Source organism: Amyelois transitella, chromosome 24, assembly GCF_032362555.1.
Source record: "Amyelois transitella isolate CPQ chromosome 24, ilAmyTran1.1, whole genome shotgun sequence".
NCBI classification, from domain to species: domain Eukaryota; kingdom Metazoa; phylum Arthropoda; class Insecta; order Lepidoptera; family Pyralidae; genus Amyelois; species Amyelois transitella.
Genome location: NC_083527.1, coordinates 627,505 through 647,531, shown reverse-complemented (window position 1 = coordinate 647,531; position 20,027 = coordinate 627,505). Strand labels below are relative to the sequence as shown.

At 38.0% G+C, this 20,027-nt stretch overlaps 2 protein-coding genes across 4 annotated transcripts in view; both read right to left on the bottom strand.

Annotated features, from left to right (window-relative positions):
* Positions 1-1,735: 1,735 nt before the first annotated feature.
* LOC132903315 (FUN14 domain-containing protein 2-like) lies at positions 1,736-3,233 on the bottom strand. Its single transcript, XM_060951330.1, has 2 exons — positions 3,086-3,233; positions 1,736-1,980 (listed from the first exon to the last, which is right to left on the bottom strand). Exons 1-2 carry the CDS (start codon positions 3,231-3,233, stop codon positions 1,736-1,738), a joined length of 393 nt encoding a protein of 130 aa, XP_060807313.1.
* Positions 3,234-6,970: 3,737 nt separating this feature from the next.
* LOC132903314 (uncharacterized) overlaps positions 6,971-20,027 on the bottom strand; it is a 142,074-nt gene continuing 129,017 nt past the window's right edge. For 2 of the 3 annotated variants that reach the window (XM_060951327.1, XM_060951328.1), the window contains exons 19-23: positions 14,342-14,458; positions 12,523-12,643; positions 11,777-11,890; positions 10,569-10,784; positions 6,971-10,072 (exon numbers count right to left, since the gene is read on the bottom strand). In XM_060951327.1, the coding sequence (XP_060807310.1) occupies positions 9,664-10,072; positions 10,569-10,784; positions 11,777-11,890; positions 12,523-12,643; positions 14,342-14,458 (977 nt within the window). In that variant the 3' untranslated portion in view covers positions 6,971-9,663. The remainder of the gene's footprint in view (positions 10,073-10,568; positions 10,785-11,776; positions 11,891-12,522; positions 12,644-14,341; positions 14,459-20,027) is intronic. The other variant, XM_060951329.1, reaches the window with a different exon arrangement.

Genomic DNA, 20,027 nt, shown 5'->3' with positions numbered 1-20,027 from the left:
GCCAAACAGCGTGCAGGCGTCGCTCATTCGTGTATAAAGGCCTCAATATGACCGTAAGAACCTTCTCAAAAATTTTTCAATGAGGTATTATCCGGCGGGCATATCCGTCGTGGCACACATACGGATCTGTCCGCACCCCGTCAGTGCCCGACTGACGGGAAGATCCGGCGGGCATACCCGTGCGTGTATACACCTAACTTTCAGAGGTAATTCTTTGGTTTCTCATTTAAGGTAGGTAGGCTAGTGACCTGACTAGACTGTGTTTCATAAATTGTGATGGTATAATTAGAGGACTGCATAAGATTGTTTTGGAATAATCATTGGTTTGCATTAATGTTAAGCGAAAAGACGATTATGGCTGAAAACGTTATGCAGTCAAATTATGCTATAAAATTTTATGTCATAAATGTGCCGTGTGGTTCCCGGCACCAATACAAAAAAGAATTGAACTACTCAATCTCTTTCCTATGGATGTCGTAAAGGCGACTTAGGTATAGGCTTACAAACTTGGGATTCTTTTATTAGGCGATGGGCTAGTAACCTGTCGCTATTTGAATCTCAATTCTGTCATTAAGCCGAATAACTGAACGTGGCCATTCAGTCTTTTCAAGACTGTTGGCTCTGTCTAGCCCACAAGGGATATAGACGTGACCATATGTATGTATGTCATAGATTCTAGCTGGCTGTAATATACTGATGCGTGATCGTGAACGATTAATATCTGATTATAAAGAGTTGGTGTACCTAACCACAAATACGTGATGGTAGGCATCATCTTTCCATTTATAGGACTTATTGTACCTATAGGTACTCATTTCCTTCATCCACTCTGCTAATCTTAATTTAATATATTTGAGTCGCCCTAATAGACCGATTTTGATGAAACTCTGCCCATAGACTACACAACTTTAGCTCGTTTTCGTTTTGGAGAGTTTGAATTAAAAAATATAGGTATGTCGTGATTGTATTTCATACCAACCATTCGTTCGCAATGCTGCTATGAAGAGAGGCTTGTAGCCTTACATGTCTTAAATATTACTGAAATTATAGATTTTTAGTCATTGGTCGTCCACTTAGCACCTTGCCGATGGACCATATTTCAGTTACCGCCCGTATTAGCTCGTGACTTTAAAGTCATAGAAGATATTAATACTTTCCTAGATTTCGTTATCAAGTTGTGCACGCTATGTGCTGTGTGGTGTCCGGCACTTTAGAATAGAACTACATATTTTTCCCATGGATGTCGTAAAAGGCGACTAAGGGATAGGCTTATCCACTTGGGATTCCTTTTGTAGGCGACGGGCTAGCAACCTATCACTATTTGAATCTCAACTCCATCATAAAGCCATACAGCTGATCATTGCCTTACAGTGCTCTCGAGTTTCCTGACTCTGTCTACCCTGTAAGGGATAAAAACGTGAAAAAATGTATCATGTATCATCTAACATGTCACTTAAGTATATTATAATCAAGACATCTTCTATATCCAATGACGCTTTTATTTTTGTTATATTTATTTTTATGTGCAATAAAGAGTTTACAAACAAACAGACACTAGGATTTTTTTATGTGCAAGTTGAGACACACCTAAATGTCTTATATCGAAAAGGAATTAATACGATTACACCTGCATAAACTTTATATTTATTATTTTTTTAAATTACCATAGACAGATGATTCCATAATTATTATTTTTTTTTAATTCAATTAACATTACTCCATTATAATCAACTTATCACGTAGAGGCGACACCGAAGAAAAAGCCTCCAATGAAGCCGACGGTGTAGCCGCTGTGATTCTTCGCGAACGCCAATATCTTCTCGACGAGTTGCTGACAGTTACCGCTGGTCTCCCTCACTCTTTCCCAGTTCACAGTGATGTAACCAAACTCCGTGGCGAAATGGAGGAGTATGACGCCTCCCCCTAAACCGAAAGCGGCTATTTTGCCAACTTTTACTACGGTAACTCCCGTGAACCAACCTATTGGGAAACGATGGGGTTATTGAGAAAGGTGTGTGGTTTAAGTGCCGTGTGGTTCCCGGCACCAATAAAAATAAAGAGTAGGACAGCTCCATCTCGTTCCCATGGATGTTGTGAAAGGCGACTAAGGGATAGGCTTATAAACTTGGAATTCTTCTTTTAGGCGACGAGCTAGCAATAGCAACCTGTCATTATTTGAATCTCAATTCTATTATTAAGCCAAATAGCTCAATGTGGCCTATCTATCAGTCTTTTCAAGACTGTTGGCTCTGTCTACCCCGCAAGGGATATAGACGTGATTATATGTATGTAACTATGTGTTTATGTCTTTTTCGGTGATAGTTCCTAAATTGTGCTGAACGCTCGCCGCCGTTTTTATCGCGCGAAAAACTATCGCTGTCTCGTTTCACGTCAAAATGAAAAGCGGAACAGCGATAGTTTTTCGTGTTACGCTTATTGGGGCATACGGGGGCTGGCATTTTAAATAAGGTCCATACATACATACAATCACGCCTTATTATCGGAGGGCTAGTTCCTTCTGAAAATATCCAAGTGAGATAGAAGTCGCTTCGTGTTATTACCTAACTTATAAGGGAGAATAATGTGTGTATAAATATTTTCTCAAGAGCTTCGTCAAGAGTACGGTCAAGAAGATAATTACTTGTCTATCCATTTTATTTAAAACTATTTTTTTTAAGGTTACTATTATACCACCTGGAGAAAGGTCAGGTTAAGAGAACCCTTATCTAACCGACGATCTTGCATGAAGAGTTATGAAATGGATGAAGCGAAAGAGGCATGCAGCGATCGTGGCAAATGGAATGATGAAGTACTGATTTTATGTAGGTGTAAGCGGGAGCGATGATTCGGCTCGACCGCCACCAAAGGGAAGATCTTCCGCCAGGCTGGTGTGACGCCTGGGGAACCGCGCGACAGACGATGTTGTGTCTGAGGTTGTATATATAGCTCCAATCCGTGAAATCTTTGCTTGCGCGATTTAGGTTTTTCGCTGTTTTTGACTGATAGCGTCGCGTGATTTTATTTTTTATTGTTGTGTGGCGTACATATGTCACCACATAGGCATGTATTACTAAATTAGCAGTACCTGTGAACGTCCCTATTGCCAAATGCCTACTAGTGCTACTGCTCAAGCAATCCACAGATTTGTCGAACAGATTCCTTCTATCTCTCCTCCTGATTTCTTCGTCCACTCTTCTTATATCTCCTAAACTTGGGTCGAGAGGTCTGGCCATGAGCTGTGAGCGGCCGACCCGAGGTAGCAGTTTTAGGTAAAGAATTTTTGTTGAATTTTGTGTTTGTTTTTGAACTTTGGGCCGTGACATTGACTTTTGATAAATAGTAGGTACGTTCGAAATCAAAAAATATTAAGTACATAAAATTCTTAGATTTGAACGCACCGTAGATCATCAATATCATCACTTCATCATCATCACAATCACTAGTTACCTACATATAATTTTCTCCGTCTGTATGTATGCGTTAATCTAGGATATTTGTGGACGGATTTTGTTCCTGTTTGTAATATTGGAAACAGGCTTTTCTGCGGAAGGATTTTTCTATGTTTATGTTTAGGGTATTTCTAGTTTAGAATCCCATCCGCATACAAGGCCAGTGGGAGTGTTAAAAAATTAACGGCGGGTAAAATTAATAATAAATAAAAATAGTGTGTGAAATCTATGGATTATGAACGATATATTTTAAGGCCGATTCGCACTTATCCGTGCTGGCACTCAACATAGCATAGCACTAAATGCTGATGTCTCGTTGAAAAAAACAATTTTTTTTACTAGATACGAGGGTGGTTTGAAAAGTTCTCGGCCTAACCTAGATTTGAGGGTAGAAAAAAAATAAGAATATACTCATTCGATAGATTGATTCTTTATATACACTTGTGTTAAATTTCATTGTGATAGGTTGTGTGATTATTTTTTTACGATTTTTTGTTTGAGCTAATCTGACTCTTTACTGGAAAAATGGAAAAAACCGAAGTAAGAGCCGTGATTAAATATTTTGTCAAAAAAATATGACACCTAGCCAAATTAAGGAAGACATGGATAACACTTTAGGTGAATCTGCGCCTTCGTATTCGACGATAAAAAAGTGGGTAGCTTTATTTAAACAAGGCAGAGAAAGCGTCGAAGATGACCCTAGGAGCGGAAGGCCTTCAACGTCCACCACGCCAGAAATGATCGATAAAATCCATAAATGGTTTTAGACGACCGCAGATTAAAAGTGCGAGAGATAAGTGACACTATAGGGATCTCAACCGAGCGGGTATTTAATATTTTAACCAATGAACTTGGAATGAAAAAGGTTTCGGCAAAATCGGTGCCGCGTTTGCTGACCGCCGAACAAACACTCAACAGAGTTGAAATTTCAAGTGAGATTCTGGCCTTGTTTAGGTCAAATACCGCCGATATTTTGAGAAGATTTGTTACCACCGATGAAACTGGGATACATCATTATATTTCTGAAACAAAAGAACAATCAAAACAGTGGAAACATAGAGGTTCTCCGCCTCCAAAGAAGGCCAAGGCGATAAAGTCTGCAGGAAAAGTTCTGGCATCCGTGTTTTGGGATTACAGGGGAATAATTTTTATTGACTATCTTCCGAAAGGACAAACTATTACAGGCCCATACTATGCTAACCTGTTGGATAAATTAGCAGAAAAAATCCGTGAAAAACGCCCGGGATTGGCGAAAAAAAAATCCTTTTTCATCAGGATAATGCACCAGTGCACAAGTCAGTTGTTGCAACGGCTAAACTCCATGAACTGCGTTTTGTAGTATTGAACCATCACCATTATTCACCGGATTTAGCACCATCAGACTATTATCTGTTCCCTAATTTGAAAAAAACACCTGGCTGGAAAGAAATTTTCCACAAATGAAGAGGTCATAGCTGAGGCGGAACGTTTTTTCGACGAGTTGGAAGAATCGGCCTATAAGAGTGGCATAGAAGCGCTAGAATATAGATTAAATAAGTGTATTGAGACAAGAGGGGATTATGTAGAAAAATAAAAATATTTTTTTGTTTATTTATCTTTGTTTTCTTAGACGGGCCGAGAATTTTTCAAACCACCCTCGTACTAATGTAGGAGCAGAGAACTTGATGATCTTGATAAATAAAACTTGATAATATATTGAACAGTAATTTGTTTATTAATAAAGAAACAAAAGTGATGTGTGCACACTTGAATTGGTAATCGTAAACTAAAGGCTCTAAAATAGCCTGAATTGTTTCGAGAAAAGGATGGTACGGCCGTGCCGCTTTTTTTGCTCGACTTGGCGCGCACTTCCGTGCCCCCAGTTTAAATGAAACTAAGCAGAAAATTCGATGTCATCTATCGCGGTAAATTGTACTTTGTAAAGTGTGACTAAAAATGATATTGTAGCATACATTTTGTAGTCTAATACAGATAGTACCTACATAATAATACTTATTATACAATATATGTGCCGCGTGGTTCCCGGCACCAATACAAAAAAGAATAGGACCACTCCATCTCTTTCCCATGGATGTCGTAAAAGGCGACTAAGGGATAGGCTTACAAACTTGGGATTCTTTTTTAGGCGATGGGCTAGCAACCTGTCACTATATGAATCTCAATTCTATCTTAAAGCCGAATAGCTGAACGTGTCCTATCAGCCTTTACAAGACTGTTGGCTCTGTCTACCCCGCAAGGGATATAGACGTGATTATATGTACTTTGTAGAGTTTAAGACTTCGTACTGATGAGTGGGGCTGAAGATGACCATTATCATTGCATAGGTATCTTAAGCTTAGCTATCTCAAGTATTATAAGATATCGTTAGCTTTACTTAATCTGACATAGGCTAGATGCTGCAGTGCAGTTTGTTACCGCTTCTTCTGCACTGACGCTATGGAAGCGGCATTAAGCTTAGTTTTAAGTTCGCCAACCAATTTTGTGAAACCAGAAGATATGGCAATTATTGAGTGATGTTGAAGTGTCCCATAATAATGAATAAGTTTTTAATTTGAATTTACTAGAGGCTAGTACGGGCGCTGTTCTAGAACGCACAATAGAGATAACTTTTTTCTTCAAAGCACACCTATCATGGTGGTCTAGTAGTGAAGAAAAATCATGTCAGACGACTTCTATTTCCGTGTATATTGTTTAAGTTAATAAAGATTAAGGCTTATAAACTTGGAACTCTGCCTTTAGGCGATGGGCTAACAACCTGTCACTATTTGAATCTCAGTACCAGCAGAACGTGGCCTACCCGCCTTTTAGCTCTGTCTATCCCGTAAGGAAATAAAGACGTGATTGTATGATGTATGTTGATTATTGCGCGTATTTTATTATAGGTTGGACATGATAAAGGGAATGTCTTATAGTCTGAAAGTCTTTAAGACGATGGGCTAGCAACCTGTCGCTATGTTATCTCAATTCTATCACTAAGCCATCCAGCTGAACGTTGTTTGAGATTTTAACCCCTTAAAAACAAAGACGTTATATAAATATCTATGTAAAACCTATCCTCTTTCCTTGGTCTTGGGCCAGTAAGATTAAATGTACTTTAGGACATAATATATTTTTTTAATACTTTGCTATGTGATTTCTCTCTATATGCATATTTCTGTGACCTAGAATAATAAATGGGACGCGATGTTGCCTACACCATTTCATTTAAAAACTACATCGTTGCATCACTAATTTTCACGCATTTAAATGCAACATTCCTACTTCAAAATATTTAATTCAAAATCTGAAGCGCTGTCTACCCCATATAAGGACTTGAAAATACACATCTCTTCATCACGCCGTGAACATCTGAAACTTCACACATGACAGTAACACAACTAACTACAATGCCACAAGCGCAGCTGGGAGGTGAACCAAAAATAAAACAACTACTGCCGGCGGCCGACGCGCGACTCACGCGCAGCCACCGCGCGACAGTGGCGCCACAGTCGCGCCGCGACCGCCGGCCTAGCATGCACATATTAATTCCATTGAATGTATTTCAATAAAATCATATTTTTTCACTTGTTAGGTATTGTCCATATCATATCTAACTATTAAATATTTACACGGCACGGCGGCCCACTAAATGCTGCTTTCTCGTTGAAAAAAAAAAAAAAAACTTTTTTTTTTAATAATAAAACAAGAAAATAATTGAACACCTATTACGAGCTAAATTAATAACTATCTAAGTTAACGTATAAAGAGGTTTAATTTGTTATAAAACTTGGACAATGTTGAACATCGCAGTCGAGGCCCGGGGTCGAATACTGCGGGAAATTAAGTCTTATCACATATGCAGTAGACACGATATTCCGAAGCTGATTGCACGAGCCGACTATAACTAGGACCCCGGCCGGTCGATTTTAATATAATTACATACAAAAATTCGTACATGGTTAAAGCCGACCGAGCGGTCTTGATCGTTCACTCGAGAAATTCAAAACGTTGTAAGAAATTTTTTTTGTTTTCAAATACGCTTCAATACTTAATAATTTAACGTAAAAATTAACAATATTTTGTATGAATGGAAAAATATCCTCATTTATTAATAAGTTTAAAAAAATATCCATCGGTATAGACATAATTACAATATAAATGTATACCATATATGATAGTTTAGACAAATTTAAATCAAACATAATTTTAAAAATAAGCAGGCCCTTTTGAAGAAAAGTTCCACAAAGAATCTTAGGCGATATACAAAATTTACTAATAATAATAATAACCGTAAATAAGATTTCACATTATAACTGTAAACGAAGCCAAAATTGTGACAAAAATTAATCATTTTTCATTAAATATATTACATAAATTTTCCGACGAAAACGATCAAGACAGTACGTGTCATATTACCACAGTATATCGCACCACAAATATCATACAACACTGCAGATTTCAGTGTTGCCATCTGATTTCTAAAAGAAATTATAAGATGGCAACACTCACACAAACTATAGTATACAATTCGGCTGCCTAAAACTTATTCGCTTTGGTATAAATATAATTTCCTTAATACCAGCGATAACTATACAAAAAACAATCTCCAACGTTGTATGTTTTGCGTGTGCGCATTATAGACGTACATACTTAGCGTCTAGTTTATGCGAGTTTAGTGACTATGCACTTACTGAAATACTTCGTAAAAATGTTTACTAAATTTGAGTGTACACAAATCGCTATTCAAGAAATAAAATATTACAAGCATATCATCAGTCGATATATATAAGCTTCAATACAGTATTTCACTTAAATTGGGAGGCTTCGAAATGAAACGAAACTTTAGCAGCGTTACAAAGTGTTTAGCACTACGCTCGTGTAAACTAGCCATAACTAGATTGTTAAATTCAATTCACAGCCCTGTCAAGAACGAGACGACAATAGCATTAGAAATTGAGAAATTTCAACATTATTAAAAACCATATTTTCACGAATTTTATTAACTTGTAAGACAACGAATTAGCTGTCCAAATTATAGCATATAGCAGGTATAATAAATTTGTGTCAACCAAGTCAAAAGTTACAAAATTCGTAGAAAATGGATAATAAATTTTAAGGCCGTTTAAGTAAGAACAGTTTTTGAAATTTTATTATACAATATAGTTTTAAACTATTGAGCGTGAATTACAATATTTTCGCGAACAATTGTTATCCATGATTTTGATTAAGTATATAATTATTTTTTTTCAAAAAGATCACAGCTGATACAATTCGAGACCAAATATACCAAGTTTGGTCATTGATTAATGTCAAAATTAACAAGAAAATGCGTCAAAATTCTGATTTATAATATGTTAATAGAAAATTATAACAAATAAAAATTGTCCATATAAAATTGCTTTTATACCTTATAATTGCGAATCAAAATCAAATCATCATTTAATAGAGTTTGACAAAAAATGTGAAAAAATATCACACAATAAAATGCAAATATTTTACCATTATTACATTATTTCTTAATTCTTATCAAACTTTGAAATTGGTTGTTAGTACAACGATCAAAATTCAAGTTATCGTCATCTCTTTCATAACAGCATCCGTCCTTTACCAATCCGTCAAAAGTATATAAATCTATCAATTAGATTAATGACTAAAATTATACATATAATTTTAAATAGTCGCTGCCCTATCTACAATTCTGCTCCAGGCAGTATACATTTTAATTTGATCAGTTAACGCTATACGGTGTGAATGTACCGGCGTCTAAGCTTTACTATAGTGCACCATAATACATGTAGACAAATCAAGTAGGAACTTATGCGTTCGAATAATAAGGGACCGGCTTAGTCATTGTAAATTTTGAAAATAATACTTCCAAGCTTTGTACTAAACGTTTTCGTGATGAAAACTTTATATATTTTTTTACATCGAAATAGCACATTCCGACTAAGCCGGTGTGAAGCGGTCAGTCAGTCGAGGTCGCCTTTAGGTAATCAAGTCGACAGTTCACCCTTAAAAAATAACGTGGGACATTTAAATTTCAAATATAGAAGTCTTTACACTGCATAAATACAAATCTACGCTTACAATTCGAAACGTTCCATTTGTAAATTCAAATTTATGGGTCGAGTCAGAGTATCGACGTTCGAAAAAAGAACGTCGTTTTTTTTTTTATTTTCTTATAATCGTCAGGCTATCTGGCTCAGAGTTCCGTCAGTACGCGTCCGCGCTCCGGTCAGACGGGCGCCGGGGCGGGCGCGGGCGCGGGCGCGAGCGGCGGGGAGGCGGCGCGCGCGGGCGCGGGCTGGTCGGGCGGCGGGTCCTCACCTCGCGGCTCGTCCTTGGGCTCGTCGAGCGGCGCGGCGGGCGGGGCGGGCGCGGCGGGCGGGGCGGCGGGCGCGGCGTCGGGCGCGCGCTCGTAGGGCGCGTAGGGCCGGTAGGGGCGGTAGAGCAGCGGCGGCGGCAGCAGCGGGCGCGGCAGCGCGTAGCCGGGCGGCGGCAGCAGGTGCGGCGCCAGCGGGTGCAGCGCCGCGAAGGCGCGCTCGTCGCGCAGCGCCTCCCGCGCGCGCGCCTCCTTCTCCCGCTGCAGGCGCTCGCGCTCGCGCTGCTCCTTCTCGCGTTGTTCGCGCTCGCGCTCGCGCTCTCTGCAATGTGACAAATTATAATGGTTTCAGCGAACGATTACATACATTTCTTCGTACCTTAACAGCCCATTAAAGTCTACCGCAGGACTAAAGCCCGAGAAATGGGGGAATTAGTCTAATTATTCGCATACATTCCTATCATTTAATACTGATACTGTATTAAAATAATTCACGGCCATTTTTTATCAAATATCATTTTATTATTGTGAGAAATGTTGACGGAACCAACCACTCAAGTTTCCTCCAATACCTAGATGATCTTAACTTTTCAAACAAAAATCCACCGTTTTCATTTCCACTCCCTTTGCGATGATATCTCATTTTTCCATTCGTTCACCTTTTTCATTTCCACTCCCTTTGCAATACTATCTCATTTTTCCATTCGTTCAACACGCGATATATCCTTCCTTACTCATTAAAAAAAATGTCAGCAGACCCATCAAGTATCCTTCAAAAGTAGAACTAGGAACCACAAAAAAAATCGCCAATAAATCACCTCTCCCGCTCCCTCTCGCGCTCGCGCTGCATCGCCATCTCCTTCTCGCGGTCGTCGTGCGCGTGCGGCGCGTGGTGCGCGTGGTGCGCGTGCGCGTGCGCCACCAGCGGCAGCGGCGGCGCCAGCGGCGGGTACAGCGCGTACGGCGGCAGCCAGCCCACGCCCACGCCGCTGCGGAACACGCGCTCCAGGTACATTTGCTCTTCGGCCGCTAGCCTGCAATCAAGATATACACATATTGTCGTCATTGATCAAATAAGCAAAGATACATACCTACATACATATGGTCACGTCTATATCCCTTGCGGGGTAGACTGAGTCGACAATCTTGAATGGCCACGTTCAGCTATTTGAATTGAGATTGCTAGCCATTCGCCTAAAAGAGGAGTCCCTAGTTTATAAGGTTATGCCTTATATTTATCATCCCAAAGTTTCGTCCCAATTGTAAACAAGTGCTCTTTGGGAAGTAGACATTCCGGGGAAAGAGACATTGAGGGAATGGGACACTCGAGGAAATGTACGTTAGAAACCGACTCATGATGTTTTCCCCTCACCGTGATTAACCTCTCAACTAATCAGCTGAGTCCAACTGACCAGAGTTCACTCAGTCGGACTGTTGTCCACATAACCGTAACAGTACTAGGTAATGAGTTGAGAAATAAACAGTAACGACCTCTGTGGCGCAGCGGTAGTACGCTTGTCTGTGACACCGGATGTCCCGGGTTCGAAACCCGGTCAGGGTATGTTGAGAAAAGAACTTTTTCCGATTGGCCTGGGTCTTAGATGTTTATCTATATAAGTATTTATTATAAAATACAGTATCGTTGAGTTAGTATCTCGTAACACAAGTCTCGAACTTACATCGAGGCTAACTTAATCTGTGTAATTTATCCCGTTTATATTTATTACTAGCTGTGCCCGCGACTTCGTCCGCGTGGATTAGTTATTTTGGGCATCATTGAAGCCCTCAAGGACAAATAAGTTCCCGCGTCTTTTTTCACATTTTCCATTATTTCATTGCTCCTTATTATTGCAGCGTGATTTTATATAGACTAAAGCCTTCCTCGATAAATGGTCTGTTCAACACAAAAAGAATTTTTCAATAAGAACCAGTAATACCTGAGATTAGCGCGTTCAAACAAACAAACAAACAAACTCTTCAGCTTTATAATATAAGTATAGATAATTATTATTTAGTAACTACTCACCTATACTGCAGAGCCGCGTTTGAGTAGAGGCTCGGGTGGGCGTAGTGCGAGTACGCGCTCGGCTCGAGCAGGGGGAATGAGGCGGCGGCGGGGTGCGACAGTCTGTGGGCAAGGCTGCAAGGTAACATGACGGGTGAACTGCACTAGATTTCTTTCGGTATTTGAATTTATGTAAAAATTTCAGTTTTCAGATTCAAATAAAGAATTGCCTCTTTGTTCTTTTGTATAATGATTGAATTGAAATTAAAAAATGACGTTTAATCTCCAACTGTGTTGCATTTAGTCTCAAGCAAATAACCTCAAATGGTCTGCGCTAGTACGCAGTACTTTGAAAAAATTTTTTTTGATCAACATTCACTTGCGCATGATTTCCTTGTAAGGGTGCGCAGATGTAACAGAAAATGCGGCATCCGACGTCGTGGAGCGTCGGTGGTCAAACGGTTAAAATGTCCGACTAAAACGCGTAAGTAAAAGTTTGTACGACAAGGTCTTCACTATCACCAGTTTATCAATGAACCTCCAGTAGAATGATCTCTTAATCCCTCACTTCCTTTTGATTGGTAAAGACTGCTCTTGTTCTGGAGTTATTATTTCGTTGTTAATTTAGTTTAGTTAGTTATTTTCGCATTTCTGGATTACAAATACAACCCTCCATCTCGACAGCTTGGCAAATGTTGGATGCGAATTTCTCGATTTCTTAATACTTGCTGTGAGAATGTCATCAACTACTTAAGACAAAAACTCACCTATCATCAGGTCTATACGGCTGGAACCCGCTGGTGGGCAGGTGGTGGGGGGACGCACGTTTCGCGGGCGCCGGCGGCGGTTTCTCCTTGCCGTCTCGCTCCGTCGGTGGCGCACTCGAGCCTGAACACTCGGAAATTCAACATGGTCCTTCTGAGACCTAGCACATTGACTTCGGACTATAGGTTTGCAAGTACCTTGCGAGTTTGAACCTTATTTGTTTGTACTTTTCACTTACTTATTACTTATCTCTTTCAAGTAATTTTTCGAAACATAAGTGAGTAATGAATTACTCCTGGGTGTCTTAAGTCAATGTGCTAAGCTTTCTTAAAAAAAAAATATTCTATATCACAAACAATGTATAAAGAAATTTAACATTGCGTCTCATTTTTTACTACAAAATACTTATATTTGACAAACTGGTCAGTTTCTTTATAAATTATGTTCCTTTATTATGTTCTTATGTTCAAACATTCTATTCAATTTCAAATATTTGAACTATTTAAATTCTTTAATAGTCTGAACTGCTCGTCCTCGATACAAAGTTTTGGTTCGGAAAATAAAAGGAAGAAAGACATAAAATGAGAACTAAAAAGAAAAATGCTATTCAGTAAATTAGTGCTTACATCAACATACACACCAACATTATTTTGATTGACAACAGTGAATGTTATTCAACTCAAAATCACTCTGGTCAATCATCACAAAAATGTTTATAATTTAACTTTACACGAACTTCTTTTCGACAACAAACATCAATTGCACCTTGTTTTTTTTTTTAATATTTATTTAATTTTAATCATGAAAACATAACGTTGCGTTATCGTAAATGTTAAAGTTTCATTCAATGCAACGGATGCCAACTAAGCAAGTGTACTAAGTCCGTGTAAACACAGCATTGTCTTTGGTATGGACAGGATTCACCCAACAAGCGTTTGTTGGTAACAGCTCCGTTTCAAATTAAAATAAAAAGGTTGGAATTGATGGTGGCATATACGTTGTGGAAGACGTTAATTTTAGACCGAGATTCTATTAATGTGTGAATTTAATAATAGTAAGTAAGTAGGTATTGTTAAAATTCAATAATCTGTGTTCTAGCAATTTTGACAGGGCATTATCTCATTCATTGTAAATTGGATATAACCTACTTTGGCAGTACTTATAATAAAGTGATTAACTTCTTTATTTTTTCTTATTGATTTACTGACTTTCCATTTGTGTCATAGGACATTGGTAAGAATTAAGATTTTAACTAAATTAAGAATTCTTACTATTGATATAGATAGTAATAGTTATTTACGTATCAAATTTCGCCACGATGTATACTGTTTTTGAAATAAATATATATGATCTACTGTATTTAGCTCATAAGTTTCAGTAACAGAAGCACTTCACAAATAAATAAATAAAACTGTGACACCGGAGGTCCCGGGTTCGAATCCCGGGGTATGATGATGATCAAACTTTTTCAAATTTTATCAATTATAATTAACTAAAATGTTTATTTATTATAAAAAGTTACGAGTTAGTATCACGCAACACAAGTTTCGTAATTGCATCGAGGCTAACTCAATCTGTGTGATATGTGCCGTAGATAAACTCGTAAATAAAAAAATATATATATTTCCATCGTTTCATTTTTCCTTTCTAACCTATATTTTAGTTGTCATACCAATGTTGCCACAATAAAAACTCAACTCCCGAAGACAAAAAAAAAAAAAAAAACAAAAAACCACGTTAAAACAAATCTCTCGCGCAAGTCTTCCACAACGCACATAACCACCATCACAAAAGCGGGGTGTGTATAGCGTCTAAACTCACCGTCCTTGCAGTCGGGGCCGGCGTTCTTGGCCAGCGTGCGGAGCGCCGCCGCGAACGGGCCGCCCTTGTTGGGCGTGCTCAGCTCTGTGCGCTTAGCTATCTTGTTCGCGCTCACGCCTGCAACGATGGAGAACTCGTGGTGAGGGATGGTTGGGAAACGTATATTATGATAGACTACATCTTATACAGGGTGACATTTAAAACAACTGCATCCTTTTAAACATAGACTATACCCATGCTTCTGAGCCGTTTGAGCCTATTTTTATTTAAATTAAACGTCATAATTTTCACATTTAAAAAACCCTCAAAAACTACGTCACACGCTTTATTAAAGACCAATACTACAAAAGGAAATTAAAACTAAACATATAAATAAATATCTGAAAAATAAATTATTTTTCTAGTATCAAGATCACGTAAAGTACAGAGTTGTCGAGATCGCTCAGCTGAATGAATTGTGTCGTTGACCTCTGAAACTTACGCGTCGCTTTTCCGCCGGACGGGGTGATATGACGTATTTAGGATTGTGGATTTTGATACTTTTATTTTTTTTCGTACTTACTGAAATATGAACCGATATTTTTCTTTTAACGTTTTTAAATATCCTTTAGATGAGTACACTTAACAGTTAAATTTATGCAGGTGAATTAAAAGTCACCCTGTATACACATAGACACGTCTATATCCCTTGCGGGGAAGACAGAGCCAACCTTGTCTTGAAGAGACTGAACCGTTCTGGTGGTTCTGGCCACGTTCAGCTGTAAGGCTTTATGATTGAATCGAGATTCAAATAGTAATAGGTGGCTAACACTTCGCTTACAAGAGGAATCCCCAGTTTATAAGCCTATCCTATGATAGAATACCTTATAGGTACTTAATAGGTTTTGATAATTTATTTGTATAGAAACAAAGGTGTTTACTACCAGCTAAAATCGATCAAATACGGGACGTCCTTGAGAAATGTGACATGTCATTTCTTATTCTTGGTTAGTAGGTACCAACGTGCTTGCATGAAGAGATTTATGATTGTGTATGAAGCGAAACAATCTTGGCAAGTGGAAAAAGATGTAGTCTCTGCATACCCCCCTAGATAGAGTATTAATTTAATTAAATTTGACATTCCATTTAAAATTGTATTTTTTTACTAGCTGTGCCCGCGACTTCGTCCGCGTGGTATAGTTATTATGGGCATTATTGAAGCCCTCAAATAATTTTCCCCGTTTTTTTTTTCACATTTTCCATTATTTCTTCGCTCCTTATAGTTGCAGCATGATGATAAATAGCCTAAAGCCTTCCTCGATAAATGGTATATTAAAGACAAAAAGAATTTTTCAATTCGAATCAGTAGTTCCTGAGATTAGCGCGTTCAAACAAACAAACTCTTCAGCTTTATAATATTAGTATAGATATAGATATAACAATGTATTTTCTCGTCAACATTTTAGATAATTGTGAAGTTGACGTTATTGAAGAAAACGCGGCAGTGCAGTTTGTCATCGCTTCTTCTGCACTAACGCTTTGGAAACCCAGTAAACTTAGGATTAAGTGAGCATTGTGGAGAAAAATGCAGTTTGTTTTTTTTTTTATTAAATTATTATGGGGCTACCAAAATAGGGTAACACTGTTTTAATTACAAATGGCTACTGTGTAGCCAACTGTTGAGTTACATTGTTAAACATCCCACGCCCCACATATTGTATAACAAGGGTTTGACAAACTACATACCGTTTAATGGTAGTAAGAGCAAGGTTCAAATATAATTACAAAATATTATTGATTATGAAAGTTACGAATTTTGTCGAAGTGATGAATTAGAAATAAACTGTATTATATGGACAATAAAATCTATTATCGCACTTCTGATGTCAAAAACATGTGACATTTATGGTCCTTCCGTTTTCCGATCACTTCGTGGGGACCCTAAATGACGGCGTGCGAACCATTTTTGACGCGCCATAAGTAAATTAATATCATTTTATTTATGTACTGCTTTGGAAGTGGTAAGTAGTAACTTAAAAAGTAATGCTTTTTAAAAAAACGGGGTGTTATGATTAAGTTTGACGTCTTAAAAAGATAGTAATTAGTAGCTATGTTTATAGACATCGATCCAAGATGGCCGCCGTCACAAAATGTCAGATTGAAAAGGCTCGAGAGTGGAAGTAGAGTAATAAATCTCAGCTAAAAGGTCAGGAAATATATTTTTATAATATTTTTAAAAGATACTACGGAACCTAATCGTTCGAACTGCATACGCTTTAGAATAATAATATTTAATAAATTTTTTTCATATATTCATCCATTTTGTTAACTTAGCTTTCCACCAATATTTTTTTTTATACTTCAATGACACGCTTTAATTATGGGGGTTGCCAACTTAAAAATACGAGGGGTAACATTATGGGCGCGCGTTGAAAACGTTGAAACGTAACAGTTGAGCGTGACTATAGTTATTAAGAGTTTTGTAATTACTGTTTGCGGTATAGAGGGGTGGAGAGTGGTCTCGACTAATGGTTTCACATGGTTATAAAACCGTGACATTCCCCAAAAAAAGAACGGGAATAATGTCAACAACATTAACCAAACGGTTATTTAGTAATAGGTTACATACATACATACATATGTATTCTCTCGTCCACATTTCTAAGTGTGGATAGTTGTGAAGTTGACGTTGTTGAAGAAAATGTTGCAGTGCAGTTTGCTACCGCTTGTTCTGCACTGACGCTTTGGAAGCGGCAGTAAACTTAGTTTTAAGTAATTTATTTGACGTCAACCAATGGTATTCATATGGTTTATACCATTTGTGTACCATATGGTTTCACACCAAAAGATAATTATGACAATTATTAATCGATATGAAGTATTCTTATTCATCCTATGATAATGATTAAAAATATTGAATTTGTATATAATAACGTCTATATCTCTTGCGGGGAAGACGGAGCCAAGAGTCTTAAAAATACTGATAGGCCAAGTTCGGCTGTTTGGCTTAATGATAGAATTGAGATTCAAATATTTATTTACTTAAAATTCAATGCACAACAATGTATGTTAATATTTGTAAATAAAATATTTTTCGTGTACAATTGTGATCAATTTCTACATCAGAGGGTTTGAAATCCTGTTTACTGTATGGCTAGCCCTTGTCCTGCACAAAGTAATACTCTACTACTCCGCTGTAACATAACGTTAAATTTTATCCCTAACGGGGTAGACAGAGCCAATACATACATACATACATACATACATAAAATCACGCCTCTTTCCCGGAGGAGTAGGCAGAGACTACATCTTTCCACTTGCCACGATCTCTGCATACTTCTTTCGCTTCATCCACATTCATAATTCTCTTCATGCAAGCTCGGCGGTTTCGGGTACAGAGCCAATAGTTACAGTAATTACCGTGATCATTAACTACTTTTTTGTATTCCCGGCACCAATACAAAAAAGAATAGGACCACTTCATCTCTTTCCCATGGATGTCGTAAAAGGCGACTAAGGGATAGGCTTATAAACTTGGGATTCTTTTTAAGGCGATGGGCTAGCAACCTGTCACTATTTGAATCTCAATTCTATCATTAAGCCAAATAGCTGAACGTGGCCAGTGAGTCTATTCGAGACTGTTGGCTCTGTCTACCCCGCAAGGGATATAGACGTGACCATATGTATGTATGTATGTATTAACCAGGGTTCTGCTATGTGGAACGCGTCACCGCTCGACTGATTCAATTGACCCCCATTGCTGGGGTCATGACGCTGACTCTTGACCCGAACGAAGCTTCTCATTGTACATGTACCGTACAGTTTAATTGATGTTGTGTTTAACTAACTTTAGCCAGGGACATCACTCTCTGGGAACTTTATCTTGAGGACTTCCTCAAGTGGACGAAAGGTCAAGGTACTCGTGGAAAATGCTGCTCTCAACGAGAGGAAATTCTATTCTATTCTATTCTGAACAATAAAAGCGTGATGCATAATGGTAACAATCCTATCGCAGTAACCTAACAGAAAAGAAGGAAATAAGAAAATAAAAAAATTTTTTTTTTTTTTTGGCACGAAGTCAAACTATAATGTCGTTGATATTTGCAGGAATACCAAAACTTCTAGCGTTGATAAGTTAATATAAGTTATTTTTATTCTCATTGAAGAGCTTGAAAGTGTAGTATTGCATATATTTTATATTCACAGGCACAGATATGTAAATAATTTTGAATTTTCATTTAAGATATTTTAAGTTAATGTAAAACATTAATGGCGTATACAATAAAATCAATAACTCACCACGTCATGTATTTAACCACGTGTATTCTATCATGTTATTAACAGAATTCATATTGTTTTATGACCTCGGATACAGCCCTATTGGCGTCTCTATAAAAATTTCCATGTAGGTCTCGTGAGCAATGACTCAGATAGTTGCGCGGGCGCGCGGGTCAATTGACTCCTCATTGACGCGGTGACCCGTGACCTTTGAGTTGACCACTATTTGTTGACGCTTCTCACGCTTGACCGAAATGTCTTGCTACGATTAATTTTAATGATTAAACTCAGAATGATATAAGACGATACTAGACTATGGGATTTTGTGTTCGGAATTAACTCTCGGTGTCAGAACTCTTAATACCAGCATAGAACCACTGCAAATCTTTCCCATGGATGTCGTAAAAGACGACCAAGAGATTGGCTTAAGAGCTTGGGATTCCTCTTGTAGGCGATGGGCTAGCAATCTCACACCATTTGTACCCGAAACTGCCGAGCTTGCATAATTAGAATTATGAATGTGGATGAAGCGAAAAAGATATGCAGAGGTCGTGGCAAGTTGGAAGAGGCGTGATATATGTATGTATGTAACTTGCCTCCGTACCATACATAGCACGCGCGACTCCGTTTTTATCGCGCGAAATCAAAAAACTATCGCCGTTTCGCTTTTTATTCTAAATTCTCGGATTCCTGCGGGATTGATAGGGTTTCCATGCGGACGAAGTCGCGGGCGGCCTCTAGTATAAAATGTTGAAATATTATTTTCACAGCAACGTAAAGGGGATTTAGAAAACTACAAGGTTATAAGAGGCTGGAAAATTATAATATATCTGTAGTATTGAGATATCTCTAATGAAAATTAAGAAAATGGAGCTATGAATGTGTATGAAGCGAAGGAAGTATGCAGAGATCGTGGCAAGTGGAACGACGTTGTCTCTGACTACCTCTCCGGGAAAGAGGCGTGATTTTATGTATGTATGTAAAATTAGGAAAATTCTGTGCGGCTTAAGCGTTGCATTAAGAATCCTGTTTCACGTATCATTTCATTCGAAGAGGGGTAACCAGAGACTAATTGTCACCATATACGCATACGTCTTTTTGTTCTACATAATTTTACACGAAGTATATCAATTTTGAAGGAGATTCTATAATAGTTAATTTTTCTTCAAGCGTTTTTACACCTATTTCGTAAACTTATATACTAAAACTTGCCAAGGCCTAGTGTAGCTACAGTGTAATGTTTGTTCTGCACATTTACCTGTAACAAAAGAAAATTTCTCATTAGTATTGGTTATGTTATGTAACTTATATACCTACCTTAATAATAATCCACTTAGGTATGGTCAAGTCGCATTATGTTTTGACAATTAATAAATTTCACATCGTGACGGAATCGAGTCAAATTGTGTTTTTTCGTACTATTAAACAT

Excerpts from the sequence above, each read along its gene's own strand:
- LOC132903315 (XM_060951330.1), bottom strand. The coding sequence starts at position 3,233 with ATGGCCAGACCTCTCGACCCAAGTTTAGGAGATATAAGAAGAGTGGAC. Across the intron at positions 1,981-3,085 it reads GGCAATAGGGACGTTCACAG|GTTGGTTCACGGGAGTTACC; the intron begins GTACTGCTAATT and ends GTTTCCCAATAG.